Genomic DNA, 21,723 nt, shown 5'->3' with positions numbered 1-21,723 from the left:
GTGTATTATCTATTCTTACTTATAACTTTAATTATATGCTTATCTTATGGCTAAACTGAGAGATGTAAGGTACATTTTTGGTGAAAAAATACACAAAACAGAGGACACCTCTGAGGAAAGGGACGGGGTGGGACTTTTTTTCCTTGGTGTCATTTAAAAACATCCTAGCTGCAAGTTATTTCTTTTTTAATAGGATGGCAGTAAAATTGTGAGTCATTTTTGTTTTCTTTCCTTTGCTTCTCTATAATTAAAAAAAAAAAAAGCCCCTCCCTCCCAAGAAGAAAGGTTCAATGTATTGCCCAGGGCCACACAGCAGGCAAGTAATAGAGAAAGTAGCTTATGGGGCAGTTGACCCCCAAATTCAGGCTCTTTTCACTCCAGGTCATTCTGAGATGATGTCGGGGAGTAAGACCAGGTCACAACTGGACAGTGACTGACAACTGAGGCTACTGAGCTGCAGGGGCCGAAGCAAGCTCTCTGATCAGATGGCACCTCACTATCTGAGACAGGCAGGAGCCATACTTTAGAAACATACATAGAGGGACTTCCCGGGTGGTCCAGTGGCTAAGACTCACACTCCCAATGCAGTGGCCCTGGATTCAAACCTTGGTCAGGGAACTAGATCCAATGTCTCAACTAAGAGTTTGCATGCTGCAACTACAACCCAGGGCAGCCAAATAGATGAATAAATGTTTTTTTAAAAAAAAGAAATACACATATTTGCGTCATGTTAGGCCTCAAGCCCTTAGCTTCTTTTTCAGCTTTTTCCTTTGGTGATTCCTCTGTCCTATAAGCACAAGACAGGGCTGCAGACTTGACCCCAGGTCAGTCAGAAAAATCTGAACTCCAGGACTGCAGTCACTAGAACATGTCACTAGGGTAAATCTGAGAATGTCCTTTAAATACAGATAACCATCTGGGATGGTTTATAAGTCCTTGAGCTCCACTTTTCACTGAAACAGTTGCCTTAGGCAAACCCCCACTGCCATCAAATAGTGTAGGTGACAAAGCAGAGGGTTTCAGGAAACGGCTGGAAAGTTAGCAAACACTATTCTTCTAGCCAAAACCTACATAACCTTATTCAGAGTAGTAAGGGAGTCCAAGGAACAGAACTAAGCCTTGGTGAATCAGATGGGAGAGCATGTGAGCCCCATTCATTCAGTGATTACTGACCCTGAAGGCTCACCAGCTGAATCCACCCCTGCAAGGTTCACGTGCAAGCAGAGGTCACAGTCACTGTATACAGATGTCCTGAGACCGCCATGTGCCGGCACTGAGCTGGATGCTGGAATGCATCAAAAACTGAACAGGCAACAGTCTCTATCCTCCTGAGGCTCACAATCTTTTGGGATATAAAAATATAACACATATAATACATTATAACAATAACGTAACAAGTAGGTAAGTCATATAGTGAAAGTGTTAGTTGCTCAGTCATGTCCAACTCTTCCCGATCCCCTGGACTATAGCCCACTGGGCTCCTCTGTCCATGGGATTCTCCAGGCAAGAATACTGGAGTGGGTTGCCATGCCCTTCTCCAGGGACTCTTCCCAACCCAGGGATCAAGCCCAGGCCTCCTGCATTGCAGTGGATTCTCTATAGAGTATTATTCCATGTAGAGGATTACTGAAAAGTGCCACATAGAAAATAGAGCAGGGTAAGGTTGGAAACCCCCAGGGAACTTAGTCCAGTATTTGACTAAGTACCATTTGTGACTATTATTCAATGCTGATTATTCCTTTTTTGGTCCAGCCAGCCAGACTCCTTTAAGTGGGGAAAGGGAGTTATTGTTTTTTCTTAAAAAAACAAAAACAAAAACAAAAACCACCAACCAGTGGAGGCTTCCCTGGTGGTCCAGTGGTTAAGAATCCTCCTGCAATGCCCAGGTGACATGGGTTTGATCCCTGGTCTGGGAAGATTCCACATGTTGAGGAGCAAATAAGCCTGAGCACCACAAGGAAATCAGTTTGCGTGATGAAACTAAGACCTGACGCAGCCAAATAAGTAAATGAACAAATAACAACCAGTTACTGGGCACCCACAAGGGCCAGATACTAAAGTAAAAACCAGCTTAAATTATGTCCCTACTGCAAAGTTATCTGTAATCTTTTCTAGGTGACAACTCATAATGATAATGACAATCAATATTAACAGCAATGTAGCTACTACCACTTACTATTGAAGCAAGCACTTTACATTTATTACCTGTCTCCATTTTTTTAAAAGAAATTCTTTAAAAATTATTTTTGTTTCTTTGGCTGTGCTGCATGGCTTGTGGGATCTTAGTTCCCTGACCACAGACTGAACGGGACCCCTGCCCTGAAAGTGCTGTTTAACCACTGGATCACCATCTTTCTCCACTCTTCAAACAATGTATGAACTACTAATACTCCATTTTATTCCTGAAGAAACTGATTCTCAGAGTGGTTACAAGACTTGGTTCAAGGTCTCAGAGCTGTGAAGTAAGCATACAAGGGCCTTATAGGAACCAAATGCAAGGTGGGGGCCTTATTTGGATCTTAATGAGAACACTTACAAACAAAATGGATGAGACAATAGGGAAGTCTGAACTCTGACTTTGTATTTTAATTTTAGATCATTGCATAGTGGTTTGATAAGGAAGAGAAAGTCCTTTATGTTTTAGAGATACATAACTAGGAATTGAATGAAATGATATGAAGTCTGAGATTTGTTTAAAAATAATCCAGTTTGGAGAACAATGAATTGAAGTAGGCGGGGCACAGGTGAAGCAATCTGGACATGAGTTGATAAAGGTTGAAATCAGGTTTTGTTTTTTTTTTAAGAGAACAATTCTTCGTGGACTTATTTTTATTTATTTTAGTCGTGCTGGGTCTTTGTTGCTGTGAGGGCTTTTCTCTAGTTGCAGCGAGCAGGGATACTCTTTCTAGTTGCGGTGCTTGGGCTTCTCATTGTGGTGGATTCTCTTGTTGCAGAGCATGGGCTCTAAGGCACATGGCTTCAGTAGCTGTGGCACACGGGCTCAGTAGCGGCAGTTACCAGGCTCTAAAGCCCAGGCTCAATAGTTATGGGCACAGGCTTAGCTGCTCCACTGCATGTGGGATCTTACCAGACCAGGAATCGAACCCATGTCTCCTGCACTGTCAGGTGGACTCTTTACCACTGAGCCACCAGGGAAGCCCTCAGGTGCTTTTAAGAATTACATACTAAATAGTAAAAGAAAAACATTAAAAAAAAAAAAAAACACCCACAAGTTTTGAGCTAATCAAGGAGGGTGCAGCAACAGCTTTTCTTCTATAAGATCTAAAGCAAGTCACTTCTCCTCTCTAGGGCTCTGTTTCTTTATCTCCAAGACAAAGATCAGACTGGATCAGCACTTTACAAAGGTTTTACTTAACCCTCCCCCAGTCCACTCACTCCTGCCCCCAAAAAGAAGAGTTCCAGCGTTAACTGTTTCGCAGATACTGGTTAAGCAGGTTAACCAGTTTACTGCAGGGCTTTTCAGACAATGAGATATGTTAATGTGTGTGTGAATCTCCAAGATTCCAAGGCTGGGAGGTGCAGGGACAGAACTTTATTACCCTGCCTGGCCACTGAAGTCTTTTCTGGATGAAAACACCAATTTGGGGAAGACCGATCTGGAAGGTCTTTGGGGTCCCTTGAACTCCAACAAGCCACACCTCGGCGAGGTCTCACTGCACAAGCCATACCAGGATGAAGGAAGGAGAAGGCAATGAGGGCACTTTCAGACTAGACAGGGGAAGGCCTTGAAGGCCAAGTTAAGGACTACAGAGTCCATTAGGCAAAGTAAACAGTTGAGAGGAGCAGCAGGGTCCAAGTTGTTTTGTATTCCAGGGCAAACTAGAATCTGGATGGGAGAACAGAAGTGGAGAAGCTGCTGCCACAACAAAGCATGATGGGCAGGGAATTAGTTCTGGGATGGCAGCCTCTGGGACTGAAAAGATAATCCCTCATCAGGCCAAGGGATGAGGAAGAGGCCAAGAGACTTACAAGCTATCTCAGATGATTAGCAGATGCTCTGGAAGAAATGCAGAATTCTTGAACTCTGTAGGAAGGGAAGTCAGATTGCATGAGAATAACAACAAAAAACAGAGTAAAACAAACAGAAATTGTTGAGAGCTACTGAGGAGTTTAGCAAACCTGAGACTTCAACTCTAGAACTTGAAAAGCTTGAAAACCTTTGGGGCATGACATCACCAACTGGAAGGACAGGAGTTTGAGCAAGCTCCAGGAGTTCGTGATGGACAAGAAGTCTGATGTGTCCATGGGGTTGCAAAGAGTTGGACATGACTGCCTGAATGAACTGAACTGAACTGAATTAAACAATCAAGAGAATTTAGATCCTCTCCATTAAGGGAAGGGATGTTTTATCTGATGATTTGACATCGAGGCACATAAGAGAAACTAACTGAACTGTCAACAAACAATGCAGGGCTTTCCTGGTGGCTCAGTGGTAAAAAATTTGCCTGTCAGTGCAGGAGACACCAGTTCATCCCTGGTCCGGGAAGATCCCACATGCTGTGGAGCAACTAAGCCCGTGAGCCACAACTATTAAGCCTGTGCGCTAGAGCCGGGAACCATAGCTACTTAGCCTGGGTGCTGAAACTACTGAAGCCTTTGCGCCTAGAGCCTGTGCACCACAACCACAGAAGCCATGACAACGAGAAACCCATATGCCGCAACTAGAGGGTAGCCCCTGCTCGCCCCAACTAGAGAAAGCTTATACGGTAATGAAGATTCAGCACAGCCAAAAATAAATAAACAATGTAAAGTTCAGCAGGCATGGTATTAGGTGCTTTATGGATACTAACTCATTTATTCCTAAAGCCATCACCATAAACTGCTCTTACTACTCTGTTTTTCAGTTAGAAACTGAGGCCCCAAGAGGCTCATTTGTCCCAGGCCAAACAGCTACCTAAAGTGATATGCCCAAGACTCAAAGCCAAGTGAGCTTGCAAAGCCTGTCCCTGGAACTCGGCACACCTCAGTGTTCTCTGGACCTACTGAAAACGGTCTGCTACAAACACTGCTCATCAATCCTGCTTGAAGAATATACACCCAACATCCCCTGGGAGGGTCACAGGGTCTCCCAAGTTCAGCTCAAGTCACCCAGCATGAATCAAAAGCTCTTGTTCTAAGTCACCACTTTACTTGTAACTGTGGCTTAGGAAGTAGTACAGACCTGCCCATGACTTCAAGGAACTATCTGTCAGGGCCATGAGATAGATACATACAAAACAGCATGATCAACAGAAGACTAAATGATTATGCTCCCAAAAGGGCTGCAGATACAAGAATCTATCTCAGTTGCGGAGCGGAAGGGGAGTTCACCATGGATTGAGATGGTTTGGGAAGACTTTCTGCAGAGGTAGTACTGGGGTTCCAAATAGGAAAAGGAGTACGTCAAGGTTGTATATTGTCACCCTGTTTATTTAACTTATATGCAGAGTACATCATGAGGAACACTGGGCTGGAAGAAGCACAAGCTGGAATCAAGATTGCTGGGAGAAATATCAATAACCTCAGATATGCAGATGACACCACCCTTATGGCAGAAAGTGAAGAGGAACTCAAAGGCCTCTTGATGAGGGTGAAAGAGGAGAGTGAAAAGTTTGGCTTGAAGCTCAACATTCAGAAAATGAAGATCATGGCATCTGGTCCCATCACTTCATGGGAAATGGATGGAGAAACAGTGGAAACAGCGTCAGACTTTATTTTTTTGGGCTCCAAAATCACTGCAGATGCTGATTGTAGCCACGAAATTAAAAGACGCTTACTCCTTGGAAGGAAAGTTATGACCAACCTAGATAGCATATTAAAAAGCAGAGACGTTACTTTGCCAACAAAGGTCCGTCTAGTCAAGGCTATGGTTTTTCCCGTGGTCATGTATGGATGTGAGAGTTGGACTGTGAAGAAAGCTGATCGCCGAGGAATTGATGCTTTTGAACTGTGGTGTTGGAGAAGACTCTTGAGAGTCCCTTGGACTGCAAGGAGATCCAATCCGTCCATTCTAAAGAAGATCAATCCTCGGTGTTCATTGGAAGGACTGATGCTAAAACTGAAACTCCAATCCTTTGGCCACCTCATGCGACGAGTTGACTCACTGGAAAAGACTCTGATGCTGGGAGGGATTGGGGGTGGGAGGAGACAGGGACGACAGAGAATGAGATGACTGGATGGCATCACCGACTCGATGGACATGAGTTTGAGTGAACTCCGGGAGTTGGTGATGGACAGGGAGGCCTGGCATGCTGTGGTTCATGGGGTCGCAAAGAGTCAGACACGACTGAGCGACTGAACTGAACTGAACTGCAGTACTGGGGCTAGAGCACAGGACTGAGCAGAACTAAGGCAGTCTGGCAGGACTGAATGGGGGCAGGGAGCAGATATGATAAATACCAGGAAGAATGGAGGCAGGGACAACAGACAGAGGTCTCCTGAAAAATCAGCACACAGGTTTCCTCATTCCCACAGGTGTAGGCTGGACAGTGAGAATAAAGAGGATACAAACTCCTAGTTCTGTAAGCTGGACACCTGTCCTACACAAATGCTCACACACGCTAAAACGCAGATTTCCTAAGGACGTTCACTGTGGTATGGTACACTTTCTAAGAGTGAAGGGTCAGAACTAAAATGTCCAGCAACAGGAAATGGATTAAGTAAAAGAAGATTAATTCAGTTCAAGGTCCACTGCAGTCACCAGAAGAATGAAGCTGATGTGGGGAAATCTTCACGATGTACTAGGTATGGAAAAATGCAAGCTGCAGAGCAATCCTGTGGTTTATTGCCACTGATGAATAACAAAACTACATGAATATATATGGCTCTGTCTGTCGGTGTATGTAAAAATAGAAAAGGATACATGCCAAAATTATACCATGACTATTTCTAGAGACAAAAGTCGGATGACAGTAAAAAGGAAATTTCCCTTTTGACTGTCCAGAGCTCTGCAGTTTTAAGTTTGCAATGAAAATTAATTCCTGTGTTAAGTGAAAGTGAAAGTCACTCAGTTGTGTTTGACTCTTTGTGACCCCATGGACTGAAGCCCGCCAGGCTCCTCTGTCCATGGAATTCTCCAGGCCAGAATACTGGAGGGGGTAGCCTTTTCCTTCTCCAGGGGATCTTCCCAACCTAGGGATTGAACCCAGGTCTCCAACATTGCAGGTGGATTTGTTACCATCTGAGCCACCAGGGAAGACTGCAGTTCTCACCCAGCCTTGTGGTTCTGATGCTTTTAACCCGCAATGAGAGCAAAGAAGGCAAGAATCTCACAAAGAAAGGATCATAAAATTCCACAGCTGGAAACCTCAGGGATCTTCTGATTGACACCCTGAACCCTCAGGAGCACAAGACAGGGCAAAGAAAAGGATCTGCACGAATATACCAGAAGGTACAACAAATCAAATTCCCACCACCATAACGTACCATTAGGCTGAGATCTTGGGAAGATCAGCTTATTACTAATTTTTAAAATATGCAAACTGGGGATGCTGTTTTACCTCCTCTCAGCCCAGTCAACATTTATCCATTCTTTAAGCCTGGGCTCAAATGTCACCTCTCTTTAAACAAAATTAACATTTAATTAAATTGCCAAATTAATTCTAGCAACTTTTAAGACAATATTTTGCTAAAAATAAACAAGTAAAATAACCTGCAGTCTTATCACCCAGACAGAGCCACAGTGAACTTTTCTTTTTTTTACACAAAAATAGGACTGTGGCAGACAGAACTAAATAGAATATTGTGAAAGGTTTTCCATATCATTACATTTTTCTCAACATGTTAAAAAAATTAATATTAATACATAACATGAAAAATAAGAAACTTTTGCTGAGGAACTGTGCTAAGCATTTTGTTTCAGTTCGGTTCAGTTGCTCAGTCATGTCCGACTCTTTGCAACCCCATGGACTGGAGCATGCCAGGCTTCCCTGTACATCACCAGCTCCTGCAGCTTGCTCAAACTCAGGTCTATTGAGTCGGTGGACACTTATTTATTAATATTTATTCAGCATTTACATTATCTTAATCTTCAAAACAACCCCACGCACACCCCAAAAACAAGCTTAGATGGAGTGGAACAACTGCTGGGGGAGGGTTATTGCTAGGGATTGAAAGAGACTGGGGACCAAAGCCACGCTACTTACCAAGGGTCAGACTGGGATCCACACCCAGTTCCTACTAACTCAAGACTGAATTCTTGATCATTACCACGCGTGTGTGCTACGTTGCTTCAGTCGTGTCCAACTCCTTGTGACCCTGTGGACTACAGCCCACCAGGCTCCTCTGTCCACAGGATTCTCCAGGCAAAAATACTGGAGTGGGCTGCCATGTCCTCCTTCAGAGGGTCTTCCCGACCCAGGGATTAAACCTGTATCTTTTACATCTTCTGCACTGACTGGCAGATTCTTTACTACAAGCACCACCACCCTACTCCTCTGCAAAACTGGACCACAGCACATCACACCAATTTTCAATAGCTGGGTAACTGGATTGCTTCTAATTTTTCTGTGATAAACAGTGCTACGACAGATAACCCTGAGGCTCAACCTTTGTGATCATCTCCCTCCTGGCTAGAATCTTTCCCTGACTGCTCTAAAGCAAATCCTGCTTCTCAAACTATCTGCATTGAAAGACCTATTTTTAAAATTTTCAATCTACCATGGGCTGATATTTTTGTGCAGTACAATGAAAATTAATTCTTAGAAATATGAAATGAAAAAACGCTTACAAAATATAAGCCCCAAATAACTCTTAGTGAAATGTGAATACACATCACAGATTAGACAAAAGTGTTAAATCAGTGTAAACTTCCTGCTTTTGATAACTGCACTGCAGTTATGAAAGAAAATGTTCTTGTTCTTACAAAATACGTATTAAAGTCTTAGCAAGCATAAGGGTGAGGATAATTGAACTAAAGACTCATCCAATATCCGGATCAAAAATTTTTTTAAATTCAGATAAATTTCTATGCTATGATTACCCTAATGAATCATTAAAAGATTGTGAGACTCTCATTAGTTCAGGTTTTTGTTGAGCTGCATTTCTGTTTAGCAGGCATGCTACTCTGCTAGAAAAAAAATTGTGTATCCAAAACTGGCCACAAAACATGTACTGATTAATGTTTAAGCTCTGGGGGAAAAAAAAAGCTCCAAATGGTTACAATGGTCAATTATATGTTACATACATTCTACCACATTTAAAAAAATGCAAGCCCCATTTTTAAAAATTAGTAGATTCAAGAAACTTTGTCACGGGACTGCCCCTGATGGTTCAGTGGTTAAGAACCTGCCTTGCAATGCAGGGGACGAGGGTTCCACCCTCTGTCGGGAACTACGATCCCAGGTGCCACATAGCAACTAAATCCAGCACCACAGCTAGAGAGTATGTGCCGAAACGAAGATCCTACATGCCGCAACTCGGACCCAAGGCAGCCAAATAAATAAATAAAAATTTAAAAAAGAGAGAAACTTTGTCAAATTGCTATAAAAGTTTATAAACCCTTACTCTCAATCTTGCACCTACCACGTAGAGGAAAGGTAAGTCTGGGGACCGAAGTGGGGATGCAGACTGCAATTATGCTCTCCCACGGCTGTCTGTTTACCTGGCTTCCCTGCCTAGACTGCAGTCCCGCCCATGTCTGGTTCCCTACCAAACGCTCTGGCTCAGTGCCCAGAGCATGCCTGCCAACTTGGTGGATTGAGGGAATGTTCAAACAATGTCTCTGGCCTCAGCTTCTTGGAGAGGCTACTCACCATTTGGAACCAGGAGGAGGCTCTTCACGATGCTTCTCAGGGGGCCAAGACTGATCTGGTTGGTAGTGGCAAATTCAGAGAGCTGAGCCAGAAACCTTTCCACCTGCAGATGGGGGACAGCACAAACCGGGCCTTCACTTCAAGCACCTCAGGACCGTAGACCCACCCTCGAGAACTCTCCGTATCACAAGATACTTTACCTCTTTTGGCTCAGTTAGGAAGTGGAAGAGCACTTCAGTCAGGGCTGAGAATTGCTGTGAAGAGAAGAACACAGAACATCAGAAAACTCTACTCCTGGATCAGTTTTCCCCCGTTCCAACCAACTACAGCAGCTTGAGAGAGAAGAGGGGGCTTCCATGGTGGCTCAGTGGGAAAGAGTCTGCCTGAAAATGATCCTGGAACTGAGAAGATCCCACAAGCCATGGAGCAACCAAGCCCGTGCACCACAACTACTGAACCTGTGCTCTAGAGCCCAGGAGCCAAAACTACTGAGCCCACGCGCTGCAACTACTGAAGCCCTCTCAAGAACGAGAAGCCACCATAACGAGAAGCTTACAAACTGCAACCAGAGAAAGCAGCCGCTGTTTACCACAACTGGAGAAAAGCCTGCTTGGCAGCAAAGACTCAGCAAAGCCAAATAAAAAAAATAAACAATGTATCTTTTTTTAAAAAAAGAGAAGTGAAGAGAACATAGATGTTGATATCAGTTTTGATTATCTTAGAGTTACAAACATTTGTAATTTGAAAAGATATAAGAACGTTAATGTTCATTGCAGCACTATGCACAATAGCTGAGATACTGAGGCAACCTAGGTGTCTATCAACAGATGAGAGGATAAAGATATGCTCCGTACATATAATGGAATATCACTCAGCCATGAAAAGAATGAAATCTTGCCATTGGCAGCAACATGGATGGATCTAGAGGGTATTATGCTAAGTGAAGTAAGCCAGAGAAAGACAAATGCCATATGATCTCATATACAGAATCTGAAAAACCAAATAAAACAAAAATAGACTCATAGATACAGAGGGGAGAGGGGTGGGGTATGAAAGAGGCTAAAGGGATTAAGGGGTTTGTACATTAGCCATAGGGATGCAATGTACAGCATAAGGAATATGGTCAATAATACTGTAAAAAGCTAGCATAGTGACAGATGGTTCCTAGACTTACCATGGAGATCATTTCATAATGTACGCAAATATCAGGTCACTATGTAGTTCACCTGACACTAACATACTCTATGTCAACTATATTTCAGTTAAGAAAAGAAAAAAAAAGTTACAAATAGTCACAATACCCACCACCAGTGTCCATCTAACTATACCACTCAATTGTCTAAAAAACTCACATTTTGTTGGGATGCTTACAAGATACTTATTGAGAGACTGACTGTGTGCACACATGTTCACACATAAATCTCAAGGGGTCAAATTCCTTCTAACACCTCACCCAAAATAAGATCTGAAAGGGAAAAATCACTGAATAGTTTTTTTTTTTTTTTCCTTCTCTTTGTTTTGTAAGGCCCAGGTGGCTCAAGTGGTAAAGAATCCACCTTTTGTGCAGGAGACATAAGAGACGTGGGTTTGATCCCTGGGTCAAGAAGATTCCCTGGAGGAGGAAATAGCAACCCATTCTTGCCTGGGAAATCCTGTGGACAGAGAAGCCTGTCAAGCTACAGTCCATGCGGTCACAAAGAGTTGGACACGTCTGAGCGACTGAGCATGCACAAACTCGCTCTTTTTGCTTATGCTTCCACAGATATTATTCACACATCAGTTCAGTTCAGTCGCTCAGTCGTGTCCGACTCTTTGCGACCCCATGAACCACACAGCATGCCAGGCCTCCCTATCCGTCACCAACTCCCAGAGTTCACTCAAACTCATGTCCATCGAGTCGGTGATGCCATCCAGCCATCTCATTCTCTGTCGTCCCCTTCTCCTCCTGCCCCCAATCCCTCCCAGCATCAGACTCTTTTTCCAGTGAGTCAACTCGTCGCATGAGGTGGCCAAAGTATTGGAGTTTCAGTTTTAGCATCAGTCCTTCCAATGAACACCTAGGATTGATCTCCTTTAGAATGGACTGGTTGGATCTCCTTGCAGTCCAAGGGACTCTCAAGAGTCTCTCCAGCAAACATAAATCAATCCAAATATGTAATTTTTCCCATTTTCACTCTCATAAATGGTAACATACTATATGAACTTTTTCTCTACCTTACTTTTTTTTGAGGCGGGTACTGCATGTGGCATGTGGGATGTTAGTTCTCTGACCAGGGACTGAACGTGAGCCCCATGCACTGGAAGCGTGGAGTCTTAACTACTGGTACCGCCAGGGATGAGGGAAGCCCCTCTACCTTGCTTTTGAAAGCAGCTACTTCTGTGTGGCAAGATTTTAGGTGATTTTTATTTTCTTCTGTTTTGTCTGTCCATGTTTTCTGGGTTTCTCTCCCCCACAATAAACATCCTGTTGAGTATGTGACAGAACAGCACATTCTAACACGTTATTATACACTGTCTTAGTGAGTGGCAGTCACTCAGTCGTGTCTGACTCTTTGCGATTCCATGGAGTGTAGCCCACCAGGCTCCTTTGTCCATGGAACTCTCCAGGCAAGAATACTAGAGTGGGTTGCCAGTCACTTATTCTTTTGTGCATGTGAACCTCTTTATCAGTACTATATTACTAAGAACTGAATATCTGTGTGCCCCAAAATTCATAGGTTGAAGCCCTAACCCTAATACTATCGTATGTGAACAAAGCGCCTGTGGAGAGGTGACAGGGTTAAAAGAGGTAATGGTGGGGCCCTAATCTGACAGGGCTGGTGCCCTTGTAACACCAGGAAGTTCCGAGGAAGCCACCCCAGAGCTCTTTCTGTGAGGCCCACGTTACGAAGACACAGCATGAAGAAGGCAAGCCAGGGAGACAGCTTTCACTAGGGAATGGATCTGTGGGCACCCTAATCTTGGACTTCCAGCCTCTGGAACTACGAGGAATAAATTTCTGTTGTCCAAGCCACCCAGTGTGTGGTATTCTGTTACAGCAGCTCGCACAGACTGAGACATTTATCATTATTTTCCCACGTTCTCTCCTGATGGACATGGTGTGTGTGGCACAGTGAAGGAAACCCAGACGCAAGAGTTTAAAAGACCCAGACGTGAATCGCTGTTCTTCTGATCATCCAGGTGACGCTGGGCAAGTCACTTAGCCTCACTGTGTCTCAGCTGCCATTAGAAAGACAGAGGTAATAATATATAGCTTCCAGAACAGTACTCATCGGCTCATACAAAGCCTCCAGTACAGTGTCAGACTAGAGGCTCAACATGCCTCTAGTATGTATGTATGTATGTGGAGCAGTTACCACAGCCACAAAGAAAGTCACTATGCCATTAGATCCACCTTTAACATTTAAACAAAAAAGACAACAGGCAGATACTGCGGCTCAAAGCCCCCCAAACTGTACATATGACTGTCAAATACATTTGCCCCTTTTTCCATGACACATAAACTTTACACAAACCCCTGCAAGGTTCTGTATTATTTTATTCTAAAATGTATTCTATTTTAAAATATAAAACTAGTGTTTGAAAATGTAAAAGTAATATACACGCAAGGTTTTAAAAAAGACCCACCCAGCTAGCATGCTGCTGCTGCTGCTAAGTCACTTCAGTCGTGTCCGACTCTGTGTGACCCCATAGACGGAAGCCCATCAGGCTCCCCCTTCCCTGGGATTCTCCAGGCAAGAACACTGGAGTGGGTTGCCATTTCCTCCTCCAATGTGTGAAAGTGAAAAGTGAAAGTAAAGTCGCTCAGTCGTATCCGACCCCTAGCGACCCCACGGACTGCAGCCTACCAGGCTCCTCCATCCATAGGATTTTCTAGGCCAGAGAACTGGAGTGGCTTGCCGGCTCACTCTCTCCCTGCCCCCTCCCACCACAGTCCCACTACCCATTGGTAATTATGCTAACACCTCTGTGGCCTTCCCATCATTTCATTTTTCTTTAGTTTCTTTTAAATATAAATGGGATCATACTGAACCCACTCCCTGCACCTCACCTTTTTTCCCCACCCAATTACACTTTAGAGATCAATCATGTCAGCAGATATAAATCTACCCAGTTCTTTTAACAGCCTCATGGCATTCAACTGTTAGCACAATTTAGCTCCCTAGAAATGAACATTAGTGTGTGTATGTGTTGATCTTATGTTAATGATGCTGCAATGAATATCCTCCCACGTACTTCTTTGTGAAATACGTATGTGTATGTCTATAAGATGTATTCTTAAAATGTATTCTAGGTGAAAGGATATGCTTTTAAAAAATCGGGTTTTTTGGCCATGCCATGCCCTATGGCAGGTGAAATCTTAGTTCCCCCATCAGGGATCAACCCTGTGCCCACTGCAGTGGAAGCACAGAGTCTTAACCACTGGACTGCTGGGGAAGTCCTATATACATTTTAAAAATTGAGGTACAGTTGATATAAAATATAAGTTTCAAGTACACAACACAGTAATTGCAAGTAAAGGTCATATCCATTTATAGTTATTATAAAATATTGGCTATATTCCCTGTATTGTACATTATATCCTTATAATTATTGTTGTTGTTTAGTTGCTAATTCGTGTCTGACTCTTCTGCAACCCCATGGACTATAGCCCACCAAGCTGCTCTGTTCGTGGGATTTCCTAGGCAAGGATACTGGAGTGGTTTGCCGTTTTCTTTTCCAGGGGATTCTCCCGACCCAGGGATCGAACCCGTATATCCTGGATTAGCAGGCGCCAAGAGGGAAACCCATCCTAACAATAGCTTATTTATTTTTTACATAATAGTTTGTGTCTCTTAACCTTCTATCCCTATCTCCCTCCCCACTCCTCTCTCCCTCCCAGAAACCATTAGTTTATTCTCTAAGATATGTGCATTTTAAATTCTGAGAAAATATTGCCAAATTGCCTTGTAGAGAAGTTGCATGGATTTATACCCACCAGCTAATGGTATCTTAGAAGTCTCTGCTTTCTCAAAACTCCACAGATAATCCACAGAAACACTCTAGTCTTGCTGGCCCAGGGTTTTTCTTTCTGTGATATTTACGACATTGCGTATCAGTCTTGCACAAATGCTGACAGAGTGAAAACAAGAACAGTCAAGACTAGCTTGAGAATGGGTCCTCAAACTGAGTTTTCCTCTATTCCTTTAATTTTTTCTTTTTTTTGGCTACAGATCTGTGGAACTGTCACATCTTTGGCCAACCATGCTTCCTATGCCACTAGGGCCTTCAAAAAAACTGGGGTGGCGGAGAGGGCCTCCAGGGCTCAGCCTGTCAGGATGGAGCTCCTTGTGCAGTCTCATCCCTGCCTTTCCTCCCATGAGCAGCCCCAAGCTACTCTGGTCTGTAGGCTGTTATCAACCCCCACCCCTATCTTCACTCTTCCAAACCCTCCTTATCCTTCAAAGCCCTGCCCAGATACCAGGACTCTCCCAACAAGAAAGGGACCTACCCAGATTCTTAACTTCTGAGGCTCCCTCTTGGAACCTTACCTGGGGGCACTTAGAATTTTCAATCTTGATAAGGAGTACAAACCTGTCTTAACAGAGAAGGTTTCTCCTCCGGCTTCTTAGGGTCACAGCACCTAAATTATTTAAGTGCAGAGTTAAGTATCTATTGAATAAATCTTCCCTAAATACTTTCCCCATTCTTTGCCCTTGTACCTGCATAGCTCTCTCTCCCTAGAACTCTTACCTGCTCATGACTAGCCATGAAATAAAAATCTTAACGAATTCTCACCAGTTAAACATATGAAAAGATACCCAAGATTATTCCAGATGAGAAATGCAAATCAGCAGAACATGGAGATACCATTTTTCATCTATCAGATCTTCAAAACTAATAGTCTGATGGCACCAGGGTTGGAAAGTAACAGACGTGACTGCACACTGTTGAGAAGATAAACTGGGGCAAACATTCTGGATTACAACTTGGCAATCCATGTCTAATTTTTCAAATGATCAAACCGTTTGACCTAGTAATTCCACTGCATGAAGCATACCCTTCAGAGATGTCCCAAAAAGTAAACCCAGACATAAATAAACAAGGCAGTTTGTCGACAGAAACAAACGAAAATAAAAACCTGAAAGCAACTGAAGTGTATATCAACAGGGGACTGGCTAAATTATGCTATATCTGTTTCAAGGAATATCACAAAATGACTTTACTGTAAAAAAAAGAAAAAAAAGTTTTTAAAGGATACCCATAAATATGATGGCAGACGCAGATTTTTTTTCTATAAAGATACATGAGAAACTATTAAAATGATGATTTCTGGAGACAAGAGAAATAGGTATTTTTATTAAACTTTGTATCTTTCAGTACTGTCTGAATTTTCTAAACTTGTGTGCTGCTAGGTGAGACTGTTGACCACGTCTTTCCTTCTTTATATTTTTTCTGAATTTACTCTGATAACCAGGCTAAAAATGATTATTTTATTTATTTATCATTTCATATTCTTTTATTCTCTCTTGTTTACACTCAGAATTAAAATCAAAGTTAGTGTCTGGCAATGTTTTGGAAATTTTTTTAATAAAGTCACATTTGTAAGCGGTCTCCTCTACAAACTGCACCATGTAACACACCAAAGGTTGAAGTAAGACACACACATGGGCCCGACTGTTTGACTTCAGTCTTTCCATTGCTTTGGCATCTAACTTTGCATCTTCAAAACCAGAAGCCTCACTGAGCAAACTTATTTCTGGGTCAGCAGGCCAATATGAAATTCGATTAACTCCAGCATTTACAATCATTTTCAAACAAGCAGAACATGGCTTTCTGTTTTTTGTCAGCAGATGCTCTGGCCATCTCTTCATTGTCTCCTAAGGGTCCATGTTTTCCTTCCTCCTTTTCCTGAGATTTCTGTCTTTGGGTTTTCACTGCTGGGAAGAGTTCCATCCAGAGACTGAGCAGAGTGAAAAGACTGACTTTAGAAAGCCTTGGTATTTCACCGGTCATGCTGCCCGTCTGGGTGCTGACTGACCGTCCGGCCCCCGCGCTCTCCAGATTTTACATCTGCCCCACTTCTCTCATCCCCAGCCTAGCGGCCTCTGCTGCCCAGGAAACCTCTCACTGTCCTGTATGATCTTTGCCCCAGCAACCCCTAAAATGATTATTTTAATCCTACCCACTCTCAAGGCTCCATGTTACCTAGAACTGATCACAGCATCACAGAAAACATGCAGATTCACACAGTAATGTACCGTGTCTCCATTTTCTGACCTGCCGCAGCAGATCACAACTTCCCCAGCACAACAGGCCTCATTCATCAAGACTTTGTAAATTTTACTGGGTTTAGCAGCTATTTGGTGCGTAGTAGGCATTCAGAAATATGGACCTAACAGAAGCAGAAGATATTAAGAAGAGGTGGCAAGAATACAGAGAAGAACTGTACAAAAAAGATCTTCATGACCAAGATAGTCACGATAACATGATCACTGACCTAGAGCCAGACATCTTGGAATGTGAAGTCAAGTGGGCCTTAGAAAGCATCACTACGAACAAAGCTAGTGGAGGTGATGGAATTCTAGTTGAGCTATTTCAAATCTTGAAAGATGATGCTGTGAAAGTGCTGCACTCAATATGCCAGCAAATTTGGAACACTCAGCAGTGGCCACAGGACTGGAAAAGGTCAGTCTTCATTCCAATCCCAAAGAAAGGCAATGCCAAAGAATGCTCAAACTACCACACAGTTGTACTCATCTCACACACTAGTAAAGTCATGCTCAAAATTCTCTAAGCCAGGCTTCAGCAATATGTAAACCGTGAACTCCCAGATGTTCAAGCAGGTTTTAGAAAAGGCAGAGGCACCAGAGATCAAATTGCCAACATCCGCTGAATCATGGAGAAAGCAAGAGAGTTCCAGAAAAACATCTATTTCTGCTTCATTGACTATGCCAAAGCCTTTGACTATGTGGATCACAGTAAACTGTGGAACATTCTGAAAGACATGGGAATACCAGACCACCTGACCTGCCTCTTGAGAAACCTGTATGCAGGTCAGGAAGCAACAGTCAGAACTGGACATGGAACAACAGACTGGTTCCAAATAGGAAAAGGAGTACGTCAAGGCTGTATATTGTCACCCTGCTTATTTAACTTATATGCAGAGTACATCATGAGGAACGCTGGGCTGGAAGAAGCACAAGCTGGAATCGAGATTGCTGGGAGAAATATCAATAACCTCAGATATGCAGATGACACTACCCTAATGGCAGAAAGTGAAGAGGAACTAAAAAGCCTCTTGATGAAAGTGAAAGAGGTGAGTGAAAAGGTTGGCTTGAAGCTCAACATTCAGAAAACAAAGATCATGGTCCCATCACTTCATGGAAAATAGATGGAAAAACAGTGGAAACAGTGTCAGACTTTATTTTTTGGGGCTCCAAAATCACTGCGGATGCTGATTGCAGCCATGAAATTAAAAGACGCTTACTCCTTGGAAGGAAAGTTATGACCAACCTTGATAGTATATTAAAAAGCAGAGACATTACTTTGCCTACCAAGGTCCGTCTAGTCAAGGCTATGGTTTTTCCCGTGGTCATGTATGGATGTGAGAGTTGGACTGTGAAGAAAGCTGATCGCCGACGAATTGATGCTTTTGAACTGTGGTGTTGGAGAAGACTCTTGAGAGTCCCTTGTACCGCAAGGAGATCCAACCAGTCCATTCTAAAGGAGATCAATCCCGGGTGTTCATTGGAAGGACTGATGCTAAAGCTGAAACTGCAATACTTTGGCCACCTCATGCGACGGGTTGACTCACTTGGAAAAGACTCTGATGCTGGGAAAGGTTGGGGGCGGGAGGAGAAGGGGACGACGGAGAATGAGATGGCTGGATGGCATCACCGACTTGATGGACATGAGTTTGAGTGAACTCCGGGAGTTGGTGATGGACAGGGAGGCCTGGCGTGCTGTGATTCACAGGGTCGCGGAGAGTCGGACACGACTGAGCGACTGAACTGAACTGAACTGAGGCATTCAGACAGAGAAGGCAATGGCACCCCATTCCAGTACTCTTGCCTGGAAAATCCTATGGACGGAGGAACCTGGTAGGCTGCAGTCCATGGGGTCGCGAAGAGTCGGACACGACTGAGTGACTTCACTTTCACTTTCCCTTTAATGCATTGGAGAAGGAAATGGCAACCCACTCCAGTGTTCTTGCCTGGAGAATCCCAGGGACGGCGGAGCCTGGTGGGCTGCCATCTATGGGGTCGCACAGAGTCGGATACGACTGAAGCGACTTAGCAGCAGCAGTAGCAGGCATTCAGATAAATATCTATCAAATAAGCAATAAATAGTGACGCCGATATTAACACAATAATTCTTTTTCTCCTTGAGGACTAGGTCTCAAGTAAAAGACTAATGAGAGTAATAGCTACAAGAAATAGCTAATAAGTAATAGCTAACAGAAATAGCCAGAATAGCTGGCTAATGAAAGCCAGCTAATAGAGTGGTTACTCAGAGAAGTCTGATCACCCAAGGAAAGGAGGGAAAATGGCCCAAAGGACTTCGATAGGGGCTGCCTGCCCTTAAACTGGTCAAATTATTTCCCTAAACCATTTTTTCTTATCTGTAAAAATGGGAATGGTAATAGCACCTGACTCCTAGAATAGTTGCAAGAACTCAGTGACTCAATACACATTAAAGCAATTAGAATTGTGCTATGCAGTACAATGGTCATTAACCATATTGAGCACTTGAAAAAGGCTAATCCAAAAAAAAAAAGCTAATCCAATTTGAGATGTGCTTTAAAATACACACTAGAATCAAAAACCTTAGTACCAAAAAAGAGTGAAACATCTCATCGCTATTTTTTTATGTGGGTTACATATTGAAATGATAATACTTTGATACAGTGGATTAAAAAAACACATTAAATTCATTTCCTTTTTCTTTTTAGTTTTTAAATGTGGCTACTAGAAAATATAAAAGTAGACCTGTGGCTTGCAGTTTATTTCTCTTGGACACCACAGCGGTAGAACATGACTGCCATCACAGTTAGTGTTCCTTTATGAGAAAACACCAAGTTGTGAGGATGCTGAGATGACAGTGGCCCCACCTCCTGGGAAGTTAAAACGTGGTGGGGGGAATAGATGTACCTTTGCAGTGATCCTGAGACCTGTCACTTTAACTTGCTTAATTTGGTTTCCTTGGTGGTAGGAAAGGGACATCTCAAACAACACAGGAGCAGGAAGCCTTCAAGGTTGACTGGCTGGCACCTGCAGCCTGAAGAGTGAGAAAAAGCCTTTGCCGGCTCCACTACCATCAAGGACCTGCCCTCCACTGTAGAGGGTACATGGTTCTTTCCCTGGGGACTTCAAGTGCTGTGCTATACTGTGCTTAGTAGTGTCAAACTCTTTGCGAGCCCATGGACCGTAGCCCCCGCCAGGTTCCTTTGTCCATGGGGATTCTCCAGGCAAGAATACTGGAGAGGGTTGCCGTGGACTACTAGTATCTCCCTTAACTGGGGGATGGGGGTGGGGATGAGGAGAGGATGTCATCACCAGCCTGCCCACAGAGCCACTTTGGCTTGGCCATTACCTGCACCCACATCCCATCCCCAGATATGTGCCCCACTCCAGGCAGCTTCTGCCCCCTTGAGATGTTAAGACCCTCCTCAATCTCCTCCAAGACCACCCCCCCCCGTCTTCCTACTAAACGTCTCAGTCCCTCACCTGACCCACCAAATTCCACGGCTCCCCCAAACTCCATCGATCGGCCTCCCAAAGCCCTTAGTGCGTTACTTTAAACTCCTTTCGGCCACATCAGGACTCCCCCCAGCCCCTCTTCCGGGATCCTGCAAACTCTCCTCGTCCCCAGGACCCGCGGAAGTCTCCTAGTACCATTTCTGGGCCTCCGAGGTTTCCCTGGGACCCTTCAGCTTGGCCTCAGGCCTCCCTTAATCGCCGGCCCTCAAAACTGGCCTCAGACCCTAACTCCCTTCAGGCCCTCTCCGAACCCACCCCCCTCAACCAGGATCACGTCGCGCAGCGGCCTGCCGAGGCCTACCCCTCCGCCCCTCCGCGGGCACCGCCCCGGCCCCGCACCGCGGCCGCCCGGCCCACCTGCGCGCCCAGCTGGTTCAGCTGCTGCATGTCGCCGCCCACGGCCTCGGGCACGGGGTCCTGTGTGCAGTGCAGTCGGCCCATGGCGTCCGCCCGGCCCCGCAGGCCCCACGCTCCCGCGAGTCCCCCGACTTCCTCCTTCGCGCGGCTGGCGTGGCCGCGCTTCCGCAGCCGCACTTTCGCCACCGGCCGCGGGCGCCGCCGCCGCCGCCGCGCTCCTCTCGGGCGGGTCCGCGGGGGCGTCCTGGCCGAGCCGCGCACTCGCGCGGACCCCGGGTGGGGCGGGGCAGGGGCGCCTGGCGGAGCCCAAGGTTCCAGCGATCGCTGTGCCCAGGCCGGGACCCTGAGCAGCAAAGCGGTGAGACCCGGACTTCCAGCGGGGTCTCCCGCCGCCGCTGGATGCCCCCTGGGCACTGCGCTTGCCCCCTGGGAACTTGCTTCCCTCTCCGTATAAACGGTCGCGGGGGTGGCACCTTAAATGAGCTAACCCTCCTAAAACATTCAGAAGATAGCCTAGCACACAGAAGGTCCTCGATCAGTAGCTAGCTGCTGTCGTTATCATCGTTATGGTGCATTCGGCATGTATTCAGTACACGCCTTCTCTTAGATGCCAGGCACTGGCGATAGAAAAGTGAACAGACAAGCCCAGCGTCCCTGAGAGAGCTTGGGTCAGAGCAGAGCAAAACAATAATATGACTTGCACCAGCGTCATCTGGAGGGCTTGCTATAATGCCAATTGCTGGGACCCACCTCCAAAGGCTCTGCTTAGAAAAGCCTGGGATGGATCCTGAGAATTTTCCATTTCCAACAGCTTCCCAAAGACTGCACTTGGGGAAACTCTGGCGTGGAGGAAACTGACCCAAGAAGAGGAA

At 44.7% G+C, this 21,723-nt stretch overlaps 1 protein-coding gene across 3 annotated transcripts in view; it reads right to left on the bottom strand.

Moving 5' to 3' along the window:
- Nucleotides 1-21,080, bottom strand: part of COMMD7 (COMM domain containing 7) — a 75,241-nt gene extending 54,161 nt beyond the window's left edge. Inside the window, exons 1-3 of one of the 3 annotated variants that reach the window (XM_088843852.1) lie at nt 20,852-21,080; nt 9,953-10,006; nt 9,753-9,855 (exon numbers count right to left, since the gene is read on the bottom strand). In XM_088843852.1, the coding sequence (XP_088699978.1) occupies nt 9,753-9,855; nt 9,953-10,006; nt 20,852-20,935 (241 nt within the window). In that variant the 5' untranslated portion in view covers nt 20,936-21,080. The remainder of the gene's footprint in view (nt 1-9,752; nt 9,856-9,952; nt 10,007-20,851) is intronic. The other 2 variants (XM_088843853.1, XM_055435441.2) reach the window with 2 other exon arrangements.
- Nucleotides 21,081-21,723: the final 643 nt, after the last annotated feature.

Source organism: Moschus berezovskii, chromosome 15, assembly GCF_049115385.1.
Source record: "Moschus berezovskii isolate FMDL1 chromosome 15, NW_MosBer_1.0, whole genome shotgun sequence".
Taxonomy (NCBI): domain Eukaryota; kingdom Metazoa; phylum Chordata; class Mammalia; order Artiodactyla; family Moschidae; genus Moschus; species Moschus berezovskii.
Note: the sequence above shows the minus strand (reverse complement) of the source record. Positions and strands in the feature narration are given on the sequence as shown.